This window comes from Necator americanus, chromosome IV, assembly GCF_031761385.1.
Source record: "Necator americanus strain Aroian chromosome IV, whole genome shotgun sequence".
NCBI classification, from domain to species: Eukaryota; Metazoa; Nematoda; class Chromadorea; order Rhabditida; family Ancylostomatidae; genus Necator; species Necator americanus.
In genome coordinates this window covers 22501354-22515779 of record NC_087374.1, presented here as the reverse complement: position 1 = coordinate 22515779, position 14426 = coordinate 22501354, and the positions used below count along the sequence as shown (strand labels likewise).

Here is a 14426-nt window from a genome sequence, read left to right as displayed (position 1 = left end):
CTATGACCGCTTTCGTCTCAACTGTGTCAAAAGCTTTCTTCAAGTCGATGAAAGGGAGACACAGCGACAGCTTGTGCATTCGCGATACTTTTATTAGCTTTGAAACAGTGTGTATGTGGTCAATCGTACTGATCCCTTTTCGGAACCCTGCTTGCTCGCATGGCTGTTCTTCATCTAATGTTCTTTCTATCCTGTTTAGGACTACTTGTTGTGAAGAGCTTGTAGTTGACAAACAGTAAGCAGATTGGGCGATAGTTGCCGATGTCTTGTGGGCCTCCCTTCTTATGCAACAACACGGCTTTTCCATTGCTTAGGAACGTCACGATAGATAACGTGAAGAGCATCGCCAGTGTGCGATTGATGAGGAGTGGGTGTAGGTACTTCAGATGTTCAGACTTGATTCTGTCGAGACCGGGTGAAGTATGATTCTTCACCGACATGATGGCATGTCGGACTTCGGAAGGGAGGACTTTTGGAATGACATGTCCATCTTCCCTCAGATGGTGAGGACGCAAGTGGACGTGGTCGAAGAGATCTGAGTAGAAGTTGTGAATAGCTTTTTCCACCACCTTTCTCCATGCTGTAGTTGTTCCTCCTGAGGTCTGGAGAGCAGTCATTACTGTTTTGCGATTGACGAAGTTTCGACGGGCGTAGTGAGTGCTCTGTCGCGCCCCTGCAGCTTCAGCCAACACTTCTGCTCTTCTCTCTTTGAGCTCTTCTGTTATCGCCTCTGTGCAAAACTTTGCGAGCTCGGTCGTGAGTTCCTGGTTGCCTGCAGCTCGTGCAGCTCAACCAGACCTATCAGCTCTACAGTTTCCGGAGACGGGCGTCCCTTGGTTTTGAAACTCTTCGCTTACCTCATAGAGTCGCGAAGATGTTCTACAAGCCGTTCATATTCATCGTCGACTATTCCATGACAGTACCTTCCCAAAAAGCGAAAAACGAAGCGAAGACCAGTCGATGATGGTTCTGAGAGTTCGCTTAGTGAACTTCGCGGCTTTTTCTCCTCTCCGTGTAAAAGAAAATCTTTTTCGAAGAAGGCGATGGTCCTATTCCGTATAAAACTTTGATACAACAGCGACATCCGTCAGGCAAAACCTTCTACTGACGATGATGTGGTCGGTTTCATTATGATACCCTCCATCGGGTGACTCCCACGTCCAGCGTGGAGAGGAAGGCCTTCGGAATTGCGAATTCCAATGGATGGTCGTAGTCGTCATGATGAACTCGAAAAGCCTCTCTCTCTCTGCTCATTCCATTAAAGGCCCTCGGTCCCGACGTGATGTTCCTCACGCGTTCTTCTTGGGCCAACTTTGGCGCTTTAATCGTAGTAATGTAATAATAATGTAACCAATTATGACCTTGTAGAGGATGCGATGTTCTCTGTAGAACTTTTCTAGGTCCATCTAGAAAGTTTCGACATTCTTCTTCGTAGCTTGATGTTGGAGCGCAAGTGACGAAGATTGTCAAACGCATCGACTACATCTTCTCATCCGTAAACGTCCGATTCGGGTTGCAAGTTGTTCGAAAGAGTCGATGTTTATTGCCATATTCGTGTTGGCGAGGACACCAACTCCTCTACTGTCGCAAGTTCCTAAGAACAGTTCTTCTTCGGTGTGATACACGGTGCTCAGTGGGTGGCGTCGTCTCGTCTCAGTCAGTCCGATGACATCGTACTTAAACTTCCTGGTTTGTATCATCAGATCTTCAATGGCCCCATCCGATGCAAGCGTACAGGCGGAGCGTAAGTGGAGATCGTCATTCTAGTCCTCCTCCATTCCGGTAGCCTACATGACTCTTGTAACCCCGTCTTTCCTGACGCTATCGTAGCAGGCTTTCCTCCGAAATCAGGAGAGTCTTTTCCATTACTGTGTTTTGCATAAAAATTTAAAACCCATGGGCAGGTTGGAAGCCTCTAGTCACATGAGTTTTTGGGAAGACTGCGTTTTCCTGGAGTGAACAGGTGGAGTTTATTTGTTGAAGGCGACTCCAAACTCCCTTACACCTCCTAGTCGCTTAATTCAGGCTTTCGGCTGGACCGACGTGAGGAATACGTTAGTATTATGGGCCGATCCTGGCACAGCAGTCCTTCTCTGAGATCAATCTGAGAGCCTAGATATAGTCGGATCAAAACGACATAAAGCATGGGCAGTTGCGTAAGCGGCTGCGCTCGAAGCGGTGCGGTGGAGACAGCGGCTGGAATCGAGGTGGGACCATGGGAACTGCAGAGATGGGTGGCGGTAGGGAGGATCCTTACACGATCCTAACCACTGCGTTTCGAGCGCAGCCGCTTACGCAACTGTCCGTGCTTCATGTCGTTTTGACCCAACTATACAGTGGATAAGTGAGACATCGATATTCATCACAATCTGTTTCTGCGATGGAGTTCTCTTCTGACCAGACGTATACAGTGCGGTGCAAAGGTCCATCCTTGATTTTCTTAATACAGCCTAGAAACCACTATCAAAGCCGGGCAATACCACTTGCGAAAGCCTTTATATAGGCACCCTCGGCAGAATACCTGTTCAGCGCAGGATGCCACGAACTTTTAGTGAGAAATAGGCCGGTGCAAACTCTTAGGTCTACCTGAGATTTTCCCACGACTGTTGTTTTTTGAAGCAAATTTGGGTATAAATAGGTCAATAGACCTCCACAACGGTTTACCGCCTCATAGTGGCGTGGAGGTGACACTGGGCGTCGAACTGCGATGCACAGCGGAGGTTCGTCCTCCGGCAGGGTCTCCCAAGCTGAGAAGGAGTTCGACACATCCGACATTCCGACTTCTCGGAATCGGAAGCCTAGCTAAGGGTAAACCACTGCTAAGATTCACCACCGTCTTGGCAAAATGTCGCAAGGTGGCTCCCTGATCCATATAGGTTGGGCGACGACCTGTGGTGAAAGCTAAGCTCGTCGTGGCATGGCTGCTTAGTTTGGGAAAAAGTCTCTTTACCACTCCAGCACATTCACTGCCTCAGTACCCTGCACACTGGGCCCTGCCCTCTCAGACGTCGGACGGTATGGCGACCGGTGAGAGGCGATCAAATCTCAGGTTGCTCAGGACGTCATTGATTCTGGACCAAGGCGACACACGCACGACTCGTCATGGAGAGTGTCTCAGACTGTGTACTTACAACGCGAGAACAGTTTCCACAGACGCTGACCTGACCCCTTCTCGAAGCTGCAGAGCGTATCAAATTTCACGTGATTGCTCTGCAGGAGACCAAGTGCAGAAGGAGCGACGTACGATAGATGAATGACGGTGCACTCGTCATTCGTGGGGAGAAGATTCCGTCGCGAAATGTAGGCGGTGTTGGTTTTGTTGTGCGCCCATCTGTCGTCCATCTCGTCGATTCTCACGAGATCCTGTCACCTCGTCTGGCCATTCTTCGCCTCCGCCCTCTGCGCCAAAAATCCATCAGTATCATCAACTGCTATTCACCAACACCAGCAGCTGATGATTCCGAATTGGACGCGTTTTACGAGGAGCTGGAGGAAGTAGTCCACAACGAGAAGTCCTTTTACAAATTCGTTATCGGAGACTTCAACGCAAAACTAGGAAAGGCCACAGAAGAGGAATACAGGATTGGAAGATTTGGACTAGGGACCGGAATGAAAATGGCAATCGTCTCGCCGGGCTGTTGTCCGCCGCTCGCCTCTTTCATGGGAACTCTCTTTTCATGAAAAAAGATCATCGTCGGTGGACATGGGAATCGCCCAATGGCGCGACTCGTGCGGAGATCGACCACATACTCACCAACCGGAGGTGGTGTCTACTTGACGTCTCAGTAGTACCATCCTTTTGTAGTTGTTCTGATCATCGTCTCCTTCGTGCGAAAATACGACTTATCCACACGATGGAAAAGAACATCTACTATCGGCAACGAAGGAGAAAAGAAGTCGTCTACGACGACTGCATACTCGAGGACTCCTTGTCTCAAGGTAACTGGGACATCGAGAAGGATCCAAACGTGGACTAGGAGATGCTGCTCGGAGGATTACGAGCCTGTGCTGAGCGTGCCTCGAAGCCACGCACGACAAACTTGGATCGAATTTCGAAGACCACCAAGGAATTGTTAGGAAGAAGAAGATCTTTGAGGCTTGATCCGAATGCATCGCACATTGAGCGGTTAGTAGCAAACACTAGCTGCAGAAAACCGTTGCAGGAGGATCTTTTGAAGTACAGGCAGAAGAAGATTCTAGAAGCAGCACAAAGAAGAACGAGTCTAAAGAAGTGCCGCAGGGATCTCCGCGAATATAATATTCCGCTAGCAACCTTGCTGAGCGAAGACGGGACTCGCACATCTTCTCGTCGTGAGATGGAAATCATTACGAAGAGGTTTTACTCGAACCTTTTCCGTTCATCAACCCCTGTGTCAAGCCCAATCATCCCCACTGGCGAAGCTCCACCACGGATTCTCCCTTCGGAAGTACGAGTCACTATCAAGAGCATGAAACCTGGCACAGCCCCCAGACCTGATTTTATATCAGCAGACTTTGTTCGGGCTGGTGGCCATCCGCTTCATGTAATCTTAGCAGCGCACATGACATCCTATCTTCAGAAAGAAAGGATCCCAGACCAGTGGAAGACCTCGCGAACCGTTCTTATCCATAAGAATGGTGACCGAGAGGACCTTCGGAACTACCGTTGCTGAGCGTGTTATACAAAGTATTCACCAAGATCATCCTCACACGCATATCTAGGAGGCTGGATGAAGCCCAGCCTCAAGAACAAGCTGCTTTCCGCCAAGGGTTCAGCTGCTTGGACCACATCCAGACCGTGTCGAGGGTCATAGAGGTTTGCCGGGAATACCGCCTGCCCCTTGTTCTAACCTTCGTCGACTATGAGAAAGCCTTTGACAGCGGAGAAACGAATGCAATACTGTCAGCGCTGGTCGATCAAGGTGTGGACGCGTCGTATGTGAGGACATTAGCCAATTGCTACGAACGATGCACGACTAGGATACAGCTTTTCCACCGCCCTCTCACCATACCCATTGGAAAGGGGGTACGACAAGGCGATACTATATCGCCGAAGCTGTTCACGGCTGCATTGCAATGGATAATGAAATCACTATCGTGGGAAGAAAGGGGCATACGTGCTGATGGAAGATTTCTTTCGAACCTTCGTTTCGCGGACGACATCGTTCTCTTTTCGAGCAGTACCAATGAAGCAGAAACGATGCTCAACGAATTGAACGAAGCAGGGAAGAGAATAGGACTACGAATAAACAGAAAGAAGACACAGTTCATGAATAACGCGCACTGCGAGGACGGAGGAGTACAACTTGAAGGCGCCCAAATCGTGGAAACTCCGTCATACGTATACCTCGGACGTTCTATGAACATGGAAAACGACTTGAAGGAAGAACTGAATAGAAGAGTGAGAGCAGCATGGGCAGCATTCGCAGCCGTCAGGGAAGCTACGGACCAACTGACGGACCATGATCTTCGTGCCCATCTGTTCGACTCGACAGTCCTTCCAGCGCTCTGTTACGCAGCGGAGACGTGGGCAGACACCGCGGCCATGTCTAGGAAGCTACTTACTACCCACAGAGCCCTTGAGAGATGTCTCCGGAAGTTTAACCGGCGCACACAACGCCTTGCCGGTCTTCGTAGCTCCGACTTAAGAGGAATGTCCCGTCTTCGCGACCCAGCGGAATATGTATCGAAAACAAAACATAGATGTTCCGATCACATCATGAAAAGAATCGACGATAGATGGACTGAAAGAACGCTGGAGTGGTTCCCAAGGGACGCAAAACGCCTTCGAGGGAGACCGCCAACGAGATGGGGTGACGTGTTCGCACAGATGGACCAGCTGAGAGCTCAGGTGGATACGGCTCAAGGACCTCGTCAACGTCACTCACGAAGCTTGAGAAAATCTTGGATGACAATGCCATCACGCGGCCATTCATTCAAACAGGAAGATCGCGGATCAACTAGGGCGATATCACAAATGAATGCATCAACCACTATCTAAAGAACACGAAAACCTTCTAAGAAAAAAATCGCTACCGATGGTCCACGAAAATTATTTAGAAGGGATGACAGTCGCCCGGATGGCTCCCAACAGCAGCGAGTCTGCGGTCAGCCTCCGGGATTGTCTTGATCTGCCCGCATCGAGACGAACAGTACGACGCAGCTTGAACCGCTGTTCTTACATCGTTAATCAAGTTATGAAAAGTACATAACTCGTTTGACTGACCGCCGTGAGGCCGCCAGGCTTAAGTTCGCTCGCGCACACATGAACACGAGTTGGGAAAGTGTGAGATACTCTTGCATCTGGGGAAAGAGGAACGAGTGTTCCTCAAGGCGTAACTTCGGTGTTGGAAGTCTCATAGTCTGGGCCCCGTTTTCCGGATACGGGCTTGTTGCGTTCGTCTCGTGTAATATGAACATGGAAGACTATCAGAAAGCGCTTGAAGACCACATACTGCCTTATTTCACGAAATTTCGAAGGGTAACCTAGTTTTTCATGATGATAATGCGTCTGCACTCGTGTCAAAGTCGATTACAGATTGATTTGATGCGAAAGGAATCAAATTTCTAGAGTGGCTAAGTTGTTCCCCAGATCTTAACCCGATGGAGAAATTGTGGAGATTTCTTGTACACGAGGTGTATGGGAACAGAACCTCTTACTCCTCCGTTTCTGATTTCATGAAGTGGATCTAAGATTTTGCACCGACCTATTTCTCAATAAAAGTTCGTGGTATCCTGCGCTGTTCAGGTCTCCTGCCAAGGGTACTTGTACAGAGATTTTCGCAGGTGCGGTGGTGGTATTGCCTGGCTTTGGTAGTCCGTTTCAAAGCTGCTATTAGGAAAATCAGGGGTGGACCTGAGATTTTGCACCGCACCGTCGGACCTTCGCGAACTGCAACAGTGAAGCATGGCCGAAGGTGTCTTCACCTCACCGACCCACACCGTTACGCTCAAACGCATCGCTTCGAACGCAACCATTTGCGCAACTGTCCGTGCTTCATGTTGTTTTGACACGACTATGTATTCCACTTTCATAAATAATATATCTCGAACACAACCAATGTATCCCTCATTATCCGTACCTGACTTATCTATCCGCAATGCTCTGAAAATGTTAACTTGGACAAGTTAAGTTTGATTTGGCTGCACTCTTGCTGCTGCACTCGCTTCTGGAGCTGTTTTCAGCAAGTCGCAGGAGCTGTGAACAAGTGTGCGCATCTAGTGTAACTACGACATCTGCAGTAGATTCCGCGATAGCCATAGTTTACGAAGGTCGCGATTTTTTCTTAACTCATTGTTTGTTTCCTTCTCTTCATGGTAGACCTCGTTCACGTTCATCTATCTTTTTGAAATTACGGAAGTGTAGTGCGTGAGTCCCTTTCTACCGCCGAAGGTGAACTTCGCGGGGTTTACACGCGCGACTTCTGTGTTCTCACCTTCAGCAACGCGAACACAACAATCGCGTGTTGGTGCCTACTGCGACCTATCACCATCTTTGGAAGCGGAGTTGTGTGAGCCTCAAGTTGCCCTTAGCTAATTGTGCAATGAGAAGAGGCGTGATTTGCTGTCGTGGACCGGTGTGTGTCGATTGGAACAAAACAGAAAAGAGGGAAGAAATTGAAGTATACCAAGCACACTAAGACTGTTTTCGCGCATCACATTCACCTGGTTGAAGGTAACTCATATCAACGGCTTTCAACAGGGTTCATAGCCACGCGTTCGGCGCGGTTGAACGGCTCTCGTTGTGTGGCGAGAATCGTCGCTGGTTTCCATGCGCACCATCATTTGAGCAGGATGAACACCGCTACAGATGGAACTACGACAACGAAATAGAAGAGAAAGGTTTGTTTTTCCAGTTTCTTTAAACTCCTATTAACTGGCAATAATAACACTTTAGCCGGCAAGCGATCTCACTCTCACTTCTAGCACTTCTGCATTACCATTGTAACTGCGGACTACACTCTCTTCTCCTCTCTACAAGTATCGTTCTGTTTCTCATCGTTACTTCGCCGCCCAATCACCCTTCTTTGACCCATTGAACGCATCAATGCTAACTCGTACTTCTGCCGCCTTTTTGGACTGCGGCGAATTTTGGATGCGGTGGCCCGCATCACACGCGGGATTTTAAACGACATAGCAGGCAACTGTTTTCTCCGTTGTTTCAGAAGAATGGCTCGGAGAAAGATAGAAAATGGATGCTATATGATGGTTCATGAACTTCCATCATAAAACAGATGAGGAGAAAATCACAATAAGTTGTACCACAAGAAAGGAAGAGGAGTAGTACAGAAGATTCTCTGGTTTAAAAGTAAGGGAAAGTAGTGGAACAGTGGCTTTTTAACCCCTTATCTGGTGGCTAACGTCGATAATTCAGGTAACTATGTAACTTCTACATTTTTCCTTTTTTTTTCTCTACACTTTTATTTTCCTTCTTCGGCTTGTTCTTCCATTGCTTTCCCTACTTAATTTGCATTTTCAGTTCCTTTATCGTCTTCTGTATCATCTTTATTCCCTTGTTTTGCTGGATATTATTGTTTTTTCTTGTTTCTCTGTTTTTCAATGTTTTATTTTGTACCTTTTTATGGCTTTGTCTATTTTGTCTCCTCACGAATGGTTTCAGTTCCGACCTCTTTCTTTTTCTTCATGCAGTATTTCTTATCGCTTATAATTCTGTTTTTCTGCTCCCTCTTAACTTTACCCTCCTTCCTCCACTCTTTATTTCCTAGCTTGTAAGTGTTTTGCTCCTAGTTAGTGAATGCGTAGCATACGATAATCAGCACCCAAACCACAACTTGAATAAATGGCAAGAATATTGAAGCTAAGGAAACACGATCCGCATCGAAAATATTGGAACTTTCTCAAATGAAAGCAAAGTTTCTTCTTCAGTATCTCTTTAAAATTGGTTAAGGAACTTTTTCTACGGGATAACATATGAATTATGCTGTTCCAATATCGGAACCCGATAATGGAAAAAAAGTACGGAGGAAAGCCGAAGGGATCTATGATAAAACTTATGTGGCGTTCTCAGACTTTACTTGAAGTTGCAGCTCGTAAAAATTCCCAATGAACTTTTTAGTGTCGCTGGTCTCGCTTTCAAGACTTTTTTCTTCGAAGAGCAGTTTCGTGCTACTATTCAACCAATTTTGGACACAGAAAGGGAAATCAAATTCCCTTCAGGTTCGAAGATAAGTCTTGCGCTTTTTAGAGGAAGTAAAGGAAAGAGCGAAATTTAGAGACAGAATTCAATATTTTCTAGTAAATGAAATGTAAATTTTGATTTCATTTCCGTTCTTCGTTTGTGCGGAAGTATGACTACTCACTTGTTCCCCCGAATTTTACTTACAGTTGCCATCACTGCGGTTGTTTTGAAATTACTACCGTAACAAAGAGATACATTCAAGTTAAGTGTTGCTTAAAAACAAAGTTATCGATGGAAACAAATTTTCTCGCAGGAAGTAGCTCAAAAAACTTAGAGTCAAATCGAATCCATTGAATCACTTTGGATGTCTGGCGATGCCGTTACATAATGGCAAAAATAGGATAGAAAAGTGAAGAACACGAAGCCGTTACTCCTTTAGTCACTGAAGCTGAAACAATAGCGAGGCTAAAGGCGGTTGTTCGACTACTACGTCAAGATTACGACTACGACTTCATATTGTGTGAATCAAATGAAAATGGCAAAGAAGCCAATTATGTTGAAAAATGTCCGCCTGCGAAAAATAAATAGAACGGAGAAATAGGACAAGTAAAACAGAGATGATGCGGAATGCAAGAGAAGGTATAAAAATGCAAATTAAATAAGGAAATCGATGCAAGAGTAAATGAAACAAGGAGAAGATAAATGTTGATTGAAGAAGAAAAGTTATTAGAAGTTGTGCAATTACTTGAAGTAGTTGAACTGAGATAAGGGTCAAAAAGGCCATGTTCCAATTTCATCCCTTACTTCTAAATTCGTAGATCATACTCTCTTTTCTTTATTGTATCACAACTTATTTTGGTTATCTCCTCGTCTGTTTCATGGCAAGAGTTCGTGAAGCAACGTGTAGCATTCATTATCTAGCTTTTTCCGAGCCGATTCCTCTGAAACAACGGAGGAGGTATAGCCGTGTCAAAACAAAATGAAGCACGGTGCAGTTGTGTAAGCGACTGTGCTCGAAGCGCTGCGGTGGAGAGTAGGGGTTGGGCTCTAGGTGGGATCATCGCGAACTGCAATCGGTGAGTGGTGCCAACAAAGGTCCACTTCCGATCTTAACCGCTCCGCTCCATCGCATCGCTTCGAGTGCAGCCGCTTGCGGAACTGCACCGAGCTTCACGTCGACGTCACCCGACTATAGTTACCCGCTTGACTATTTTGAATTTCACAGCGCGTTAGCGTTGGTCCAAGTGGCGGCACGACACCGCAACTGAGCCTCATCTGAATCTACTTAAACGGCTGCGCAGGGGTTGCGCGGCAGCCGTCCTAGTAGGTTTGGAGCGCGCTGGGTCATTACCGGTTTTATCGCGTTTCAGTCTCTTTAGCGGACTTGGAGCTCCGCTTTGTTAAAGACATGTGTGCAAATTCGTTCTGATTTGAATGAAAAGAATTTAGAACTTGAAAAGTGAATAGGGGAGCATGACCAATTCTGTTGTTTACTGTTACCTAGCACAGCTTCATTAAGCTGTTGTTTCTACTACTTCTTCCACTGTGTGCTCGATAGCTACTAAGTTCATCTAATAGTTTACACACTGCATTATAGGTTACTGAAATGTTTGTAAAGCTGACGGTGTTGGTTAGAACGTGACGTTATGACATGTGCTAGCGTGGGATTGAGTTTGGCAGGGACTTGGGTGACTCTTATTTTCGCAACTTTCAGCTTATCCCTTTTGATACATCTAGAAGTTGTTTGCTCGCAGCTACCCCTTCAATTTCCCTCTCAGATATACTTTTTTCTTAGGTTTTTTTTTCGTCTATCTTTTCAAAAATATGTGGACTTGAATACAGACGTCTGGAAGATGCTTGCTGAATTTCTATCTGTGATATGCTTTTATGGACAAATATTTCTCTTGCGGTCTATATGATTCGCGGATGAACCATCTAAACAAGATGAATGAAAAAGATGGTGGACGTTAACACAAATATAACGCAAAACGGAATATATAACGGACTTGGAGATTATAACGCAAAACTTATTTAAAGTGGTAATTAGTGTAGTATCTGAAAAACATAAATAAATGAATTGGTATTATGATTTAAACGTCAAACACCAGTCAAGTCGTACGCTCTGTGAAGGTTCACAAAAATTAATAATGAGAATTTAGATACATGAGAACAAGCAGCAGAGATGAAGGCTCTCGGAGATTCTCGAGCTTTTCCGATATCCTTTTTTTCAACGTTGCAGGTATTGGTAATTTCTATGCTCTTATGCTAGCATACAAGCTTTAGAAGCATTCTTTTGTTTCATACTACCACCATTTATAAATGTAGAGATCTGCTCTGTTGTCGAACTCACAAGTAGTAGAAGGAAGATTCCTTCCGTTGTTTTAATATAAGTTAGAAACCTTCTTTCTCAAGGCGAGTCCATGACAAATTCTCGCAACCACAGGCTCTCACGCATGTGATGGAGCCGCAGATACATAAGAGCTAGCAGCGGGCCAGCCTGCTGCTACCGACCGCCCGCGCAGTATTGTAAGTAGTTTTAGCTGGGGCCCCGCAGCTGGGTGCAAGTTTAGATACGAATGTTGAAGCGATACTTGTATTGGCTGCATTAGGATCGCATCTATGAATACGTTTGTAGTTGCCATTTCTCTCATCCGTCTTCATTTCTTGCTGTTTTTCTCCTCAACACGTTTTACTAACTAGGAGGCATAACTTCTTCCTGGTTTACGTTCAAGGTGAAGGAAGGGATGCGGTGGTTTTATTCCAGTAGTTAATACATATATGATTCGAAACTCCATAAGAAATGATTCTATCGTCCACCATTCTTATCTTGTATTTTTGGACGCTTATTGTAGCTATTTCATCGTGATTCAATTTTGAATCCTTCTGATTCCTACCGATGATTGAAAGGAATTCGCAGTGTGTCAATTCCTTTCAGGATTTCCATATCAACATGAAACTTGGTGATACGATTCCACCTTTTTCTGCCATAACGAACATAGGAAAAATCGAAAACTTTCATGAATGGATTGGTGAAAGGTAGTATTTATACATACTTCAGAATCGTTTATGTTAAAAGTCATTTCTCAATCGGAGCCGATTTTTAATTGTAATCGTATCTGACCCCGCTGGCATTTTTTGTATGGACGGGTCAAAACGGCATGAACTCGACAAGTTGCGCAAGCGGTTGCACTCGAAGCGGTGAGGTGGAGCGTAGTAGTTAGGATCGAACTGATAACTGACAACTGAGGACCTTTGCTGAGCACCACCCATCGCTGCAGTTCTCGATGGTCCACCTCGATCCCTCACGCTGCGGGCACCGCCATTGATACAACTGGACCGAGTTTCATGTCGTTTTGAACGACTATATTTCTTTGTCCATTGGTTTTCAGCTGGGCAATTTTGTTCTCACATCCTGCTGATTTCACACCAGTATGTACGACTGAGCTTGCTAGAGCTGCGCAGTTGGCGGAGAAGTTCCAGGAACGCAATGTCCAGATGATCGCTCTTAGTTGTGACTCGCCCGAATCACATCGCGGCTGGATAAGTGATATTGTTGCTTATGCGAACGATTCAAACGTTACCTGTAAGTAAAACCAACTCGACACAAAGCAAGTATCTATGTATTCTAAAATCATTGATTTTAAGATGATGGATTCCCTTTCGAAATTATTGCCGACGAGGATCGCAAATTAGCCGTTGAACTTGGAATGCTGGATTCAGACGAAAAGGACAGGACGGGGATACCACTTACCGCTCGCGCTGTGTTCATAATTGACCCCAAAAAGCGCGTTCGAGCCCAAATTCTCTACCCGGCAACAACTGGCAGGAATTTTGAGTTGGTTTACAGAATATTTTACTATGCCACCCTTTATTTCCATCATTCAACGCTTTCTTTACAAATTCTTACAATCTTACAAATTCAAGTTACATTGCGTAAGCTGCTTCAGTCAAATCATACATACTGCTGGGGGAGACCAAAACATCAAAAATTGCGGGTCCCTTCACACTCTTGTAATATTCTTCTAATGACTGTTTCAGCGAAATTCTTCGCGTCATCGACTCGATGCAGCTGTCGGACCGTATGCCAGTTAGTTGTCACCACAACTTCCTGAAAGAGGAAAACATGGAATTTTCGTTCCCTCTTTGATACATGTTCAAAATATTTCATGATTATCTGCTGTGTAACAGATTAATTCAACATGCACATACCATAATTGTTTTAATAATTTCAGATTGCTACTCCTGAAGGCTGGAAGAACACCAAGGAAGCTTGCATGGTGCAACCGACTATGTCTATGTCCAAAGCTGAAGAACTGTTCGGAAAGGTGAAAACCGTGCAATTGCCTAGTGGAAGACCGTATCTTCGCCAAGTGAACATTGTCGAGTAGATTCTAGAGTTAAACGTCCTTGACTGATCCACTTCTTCATCCGATTCACCAAACGCTTGTGTTGTTCTTTCTTTGTTTTAATATGCTGCACCCGGTTAAGCGGACTGTTACCACCTTGTCACTTTGTTGTAATTTGTTCTTACGTTGTCTCTTTGTTGCAATGCCATTTGTTCTTCGCTGCAGGTTTTGGCATTTTGCTATTGTTAAAATAGTGCTACTTTTTATTTTGTTGAAGTAAACTAGTATCATTTTCTTATGTTTCTATCAACAAAAGTTACTCTCTGCGAATAATTACAGAAATAATGGACTTTTACGTGTTTTTCGCAAAAGATTATCTATTTTTACTGTTGCTATTATTCCCAACACTCCACATTTCACCCTGTGATATTGAACGGCATGAAGCTGCACTACAACAATTATACTTATAGTGCCTGCATTTTTAATTTCGGTAGTTTGCGTCCATCGTAAAAAAATATGAAAGAACTTCCACAGAGGATTTCGGTCGAAGGAGGCGTCGTTCATGCTACTCATCGCCGTAATTTTCTTTTTGGTTCCCTTATTTCCTAGTTTTACCTAACCTTTCCTCTCTGCGCACCATGAGTGTCTCAGCAGATGCGAATTATTGTAAGCTCCCTTGCAGAGTTGTCCCAATGTTGATTTAAATGCGAGAAGCATCTTGAATTAAAGAAATTCTGTACATATAAGGAATCCTACTGCGGAGATCCTGCCATCATCACGATTATGTGTCATCAAGTGTGGCAAAGAAACAGGACTACAGCCTAGCAACTGCCTTCATCATAGAATGGATACATACTCCCATACTTTGCTCTATCTGCAAATTTCTGTCGCTATACTAAAGAACTAGGGCCAGCCACCGCCAGTCATTGTAAAGGCCAGTTACATGTCCGTAAACCCCAAGC

At 45.1% G+C, this 14426-nt stretch overlaps 6 protein-coding genes across 7 annotated transcripts; 4 read left to right on the top strand and 2 right to left on the bottom strand.

The window, feature by feature from the left end:
• Positions 1-170: 170 nt before the first annotated feature.
• Positions 171-617, bottom strand: RB195_002372 (uncharacterized protein; the record flags this gene model as incomplete). The annotated part of the gene is made up of 1 exon (XM_064199607.1): positions 171-617. One exon carries the CDS (start codon positions 615-617, stop codon positions 171-173), a length of 447 nt encoding a protein of 148 aa, XP_064055488.1.
• RB195_002371 (uncharacterized protein) lies at positions 171-2775 on the bottom strand (the record flags this gene model as incomplete). The annotated part of the gene is made up of 2 exons (XM_064199606.1): positions 171-772; positions 2649-2775. The coding sequence occupies 2 exons, from the start codon at positions 2773-2775 to the stop codon at positions 171-173; spliced, it is 729 nt and encodes a 242-aa protein (XP_064055487.1).
• Positions 2776-3249: 474 nt separating this feature from the next.
• Positions 3250-3681, top strand: RB195_002370 (uncharacterized protein; the record flags this gene model as incomplete). Its single annotated transcript, XM_064199605.1, has 1 exon — positions 3250-3681. One exon carries the CDS (start codon positions 3250-3252, stop codon positions 3679-3681), a length of 432 nt encoding a protein of 143 aa, XP_064055486.1.
• A 299-nt stretch (positions 3682-3980) lies between these two features.
• On the top strand, positions 3981-7905 carry RB195_002368 (uncharacterized protein; the record flags this gene model as incomplete). 2 transcript variants are annotated; one of them, XM_064199603.1, is made up of 5 exons in its annotated part: positions 3981-4617; positions 4668-5858; positions 7346-7490; positions 7682-7821; positions 7877-7905. In XM_064199603.1, the coding sequence occupies 5 exons, from the start codon at positions 3981-3983 to the stop codon at positions 7903-7905; spliced, it is 2142 nt and encodes a 713-aa protein (XP_064055483.1). The 2 variants fall into 2 exon arrangements, with proteins under 2 accessions (XP_064055483.1, XP_064055485.1); XM_064199602.1 differs by lacking the exons at positions 4668-5858; positions 7346-7490; positions 7682-7821; positions 7877-7905 and having other exon boundaries at positions 3981-4652.
• Positions 5063-5980, top strand: RB195_002369 (uncharacterized protein; the record flags this gene model as incomplete). Its single annotated transcript, XM_064199604.1, has 1 exon — positions 5063-5980. One exon carries the CDS (start codon positions 5063-5065, stop codon positions 5978-5980), a length of 918 nt encoding a protein of 305 aa, XP_064055484.1.
• Positions 7906-11300: 3395 nt separating the features above from the next.
• RB195_002367 (uncharacterized protein) lies at positions 11301-13506 on the top strand (the record flags this gene model as incomplete). Its single annotated transcript, XM_064199601.1, has 6 exons — positions 11301-11357; positions 12054-12154; positions 12508-12701; positions 12764-12953; positions 13157-13205; positions 13351-13506. The coding sequence occupies 6 exons, from the start codon at positions 11301-11303 to the stop codon at positions 13504-13506; spliced, it is 747 nt and encodes a 248-aa protein (XP_064055482.1).
• Between the last annotated feature and the right edge of the window lie 920 nt (positions 13507-14426).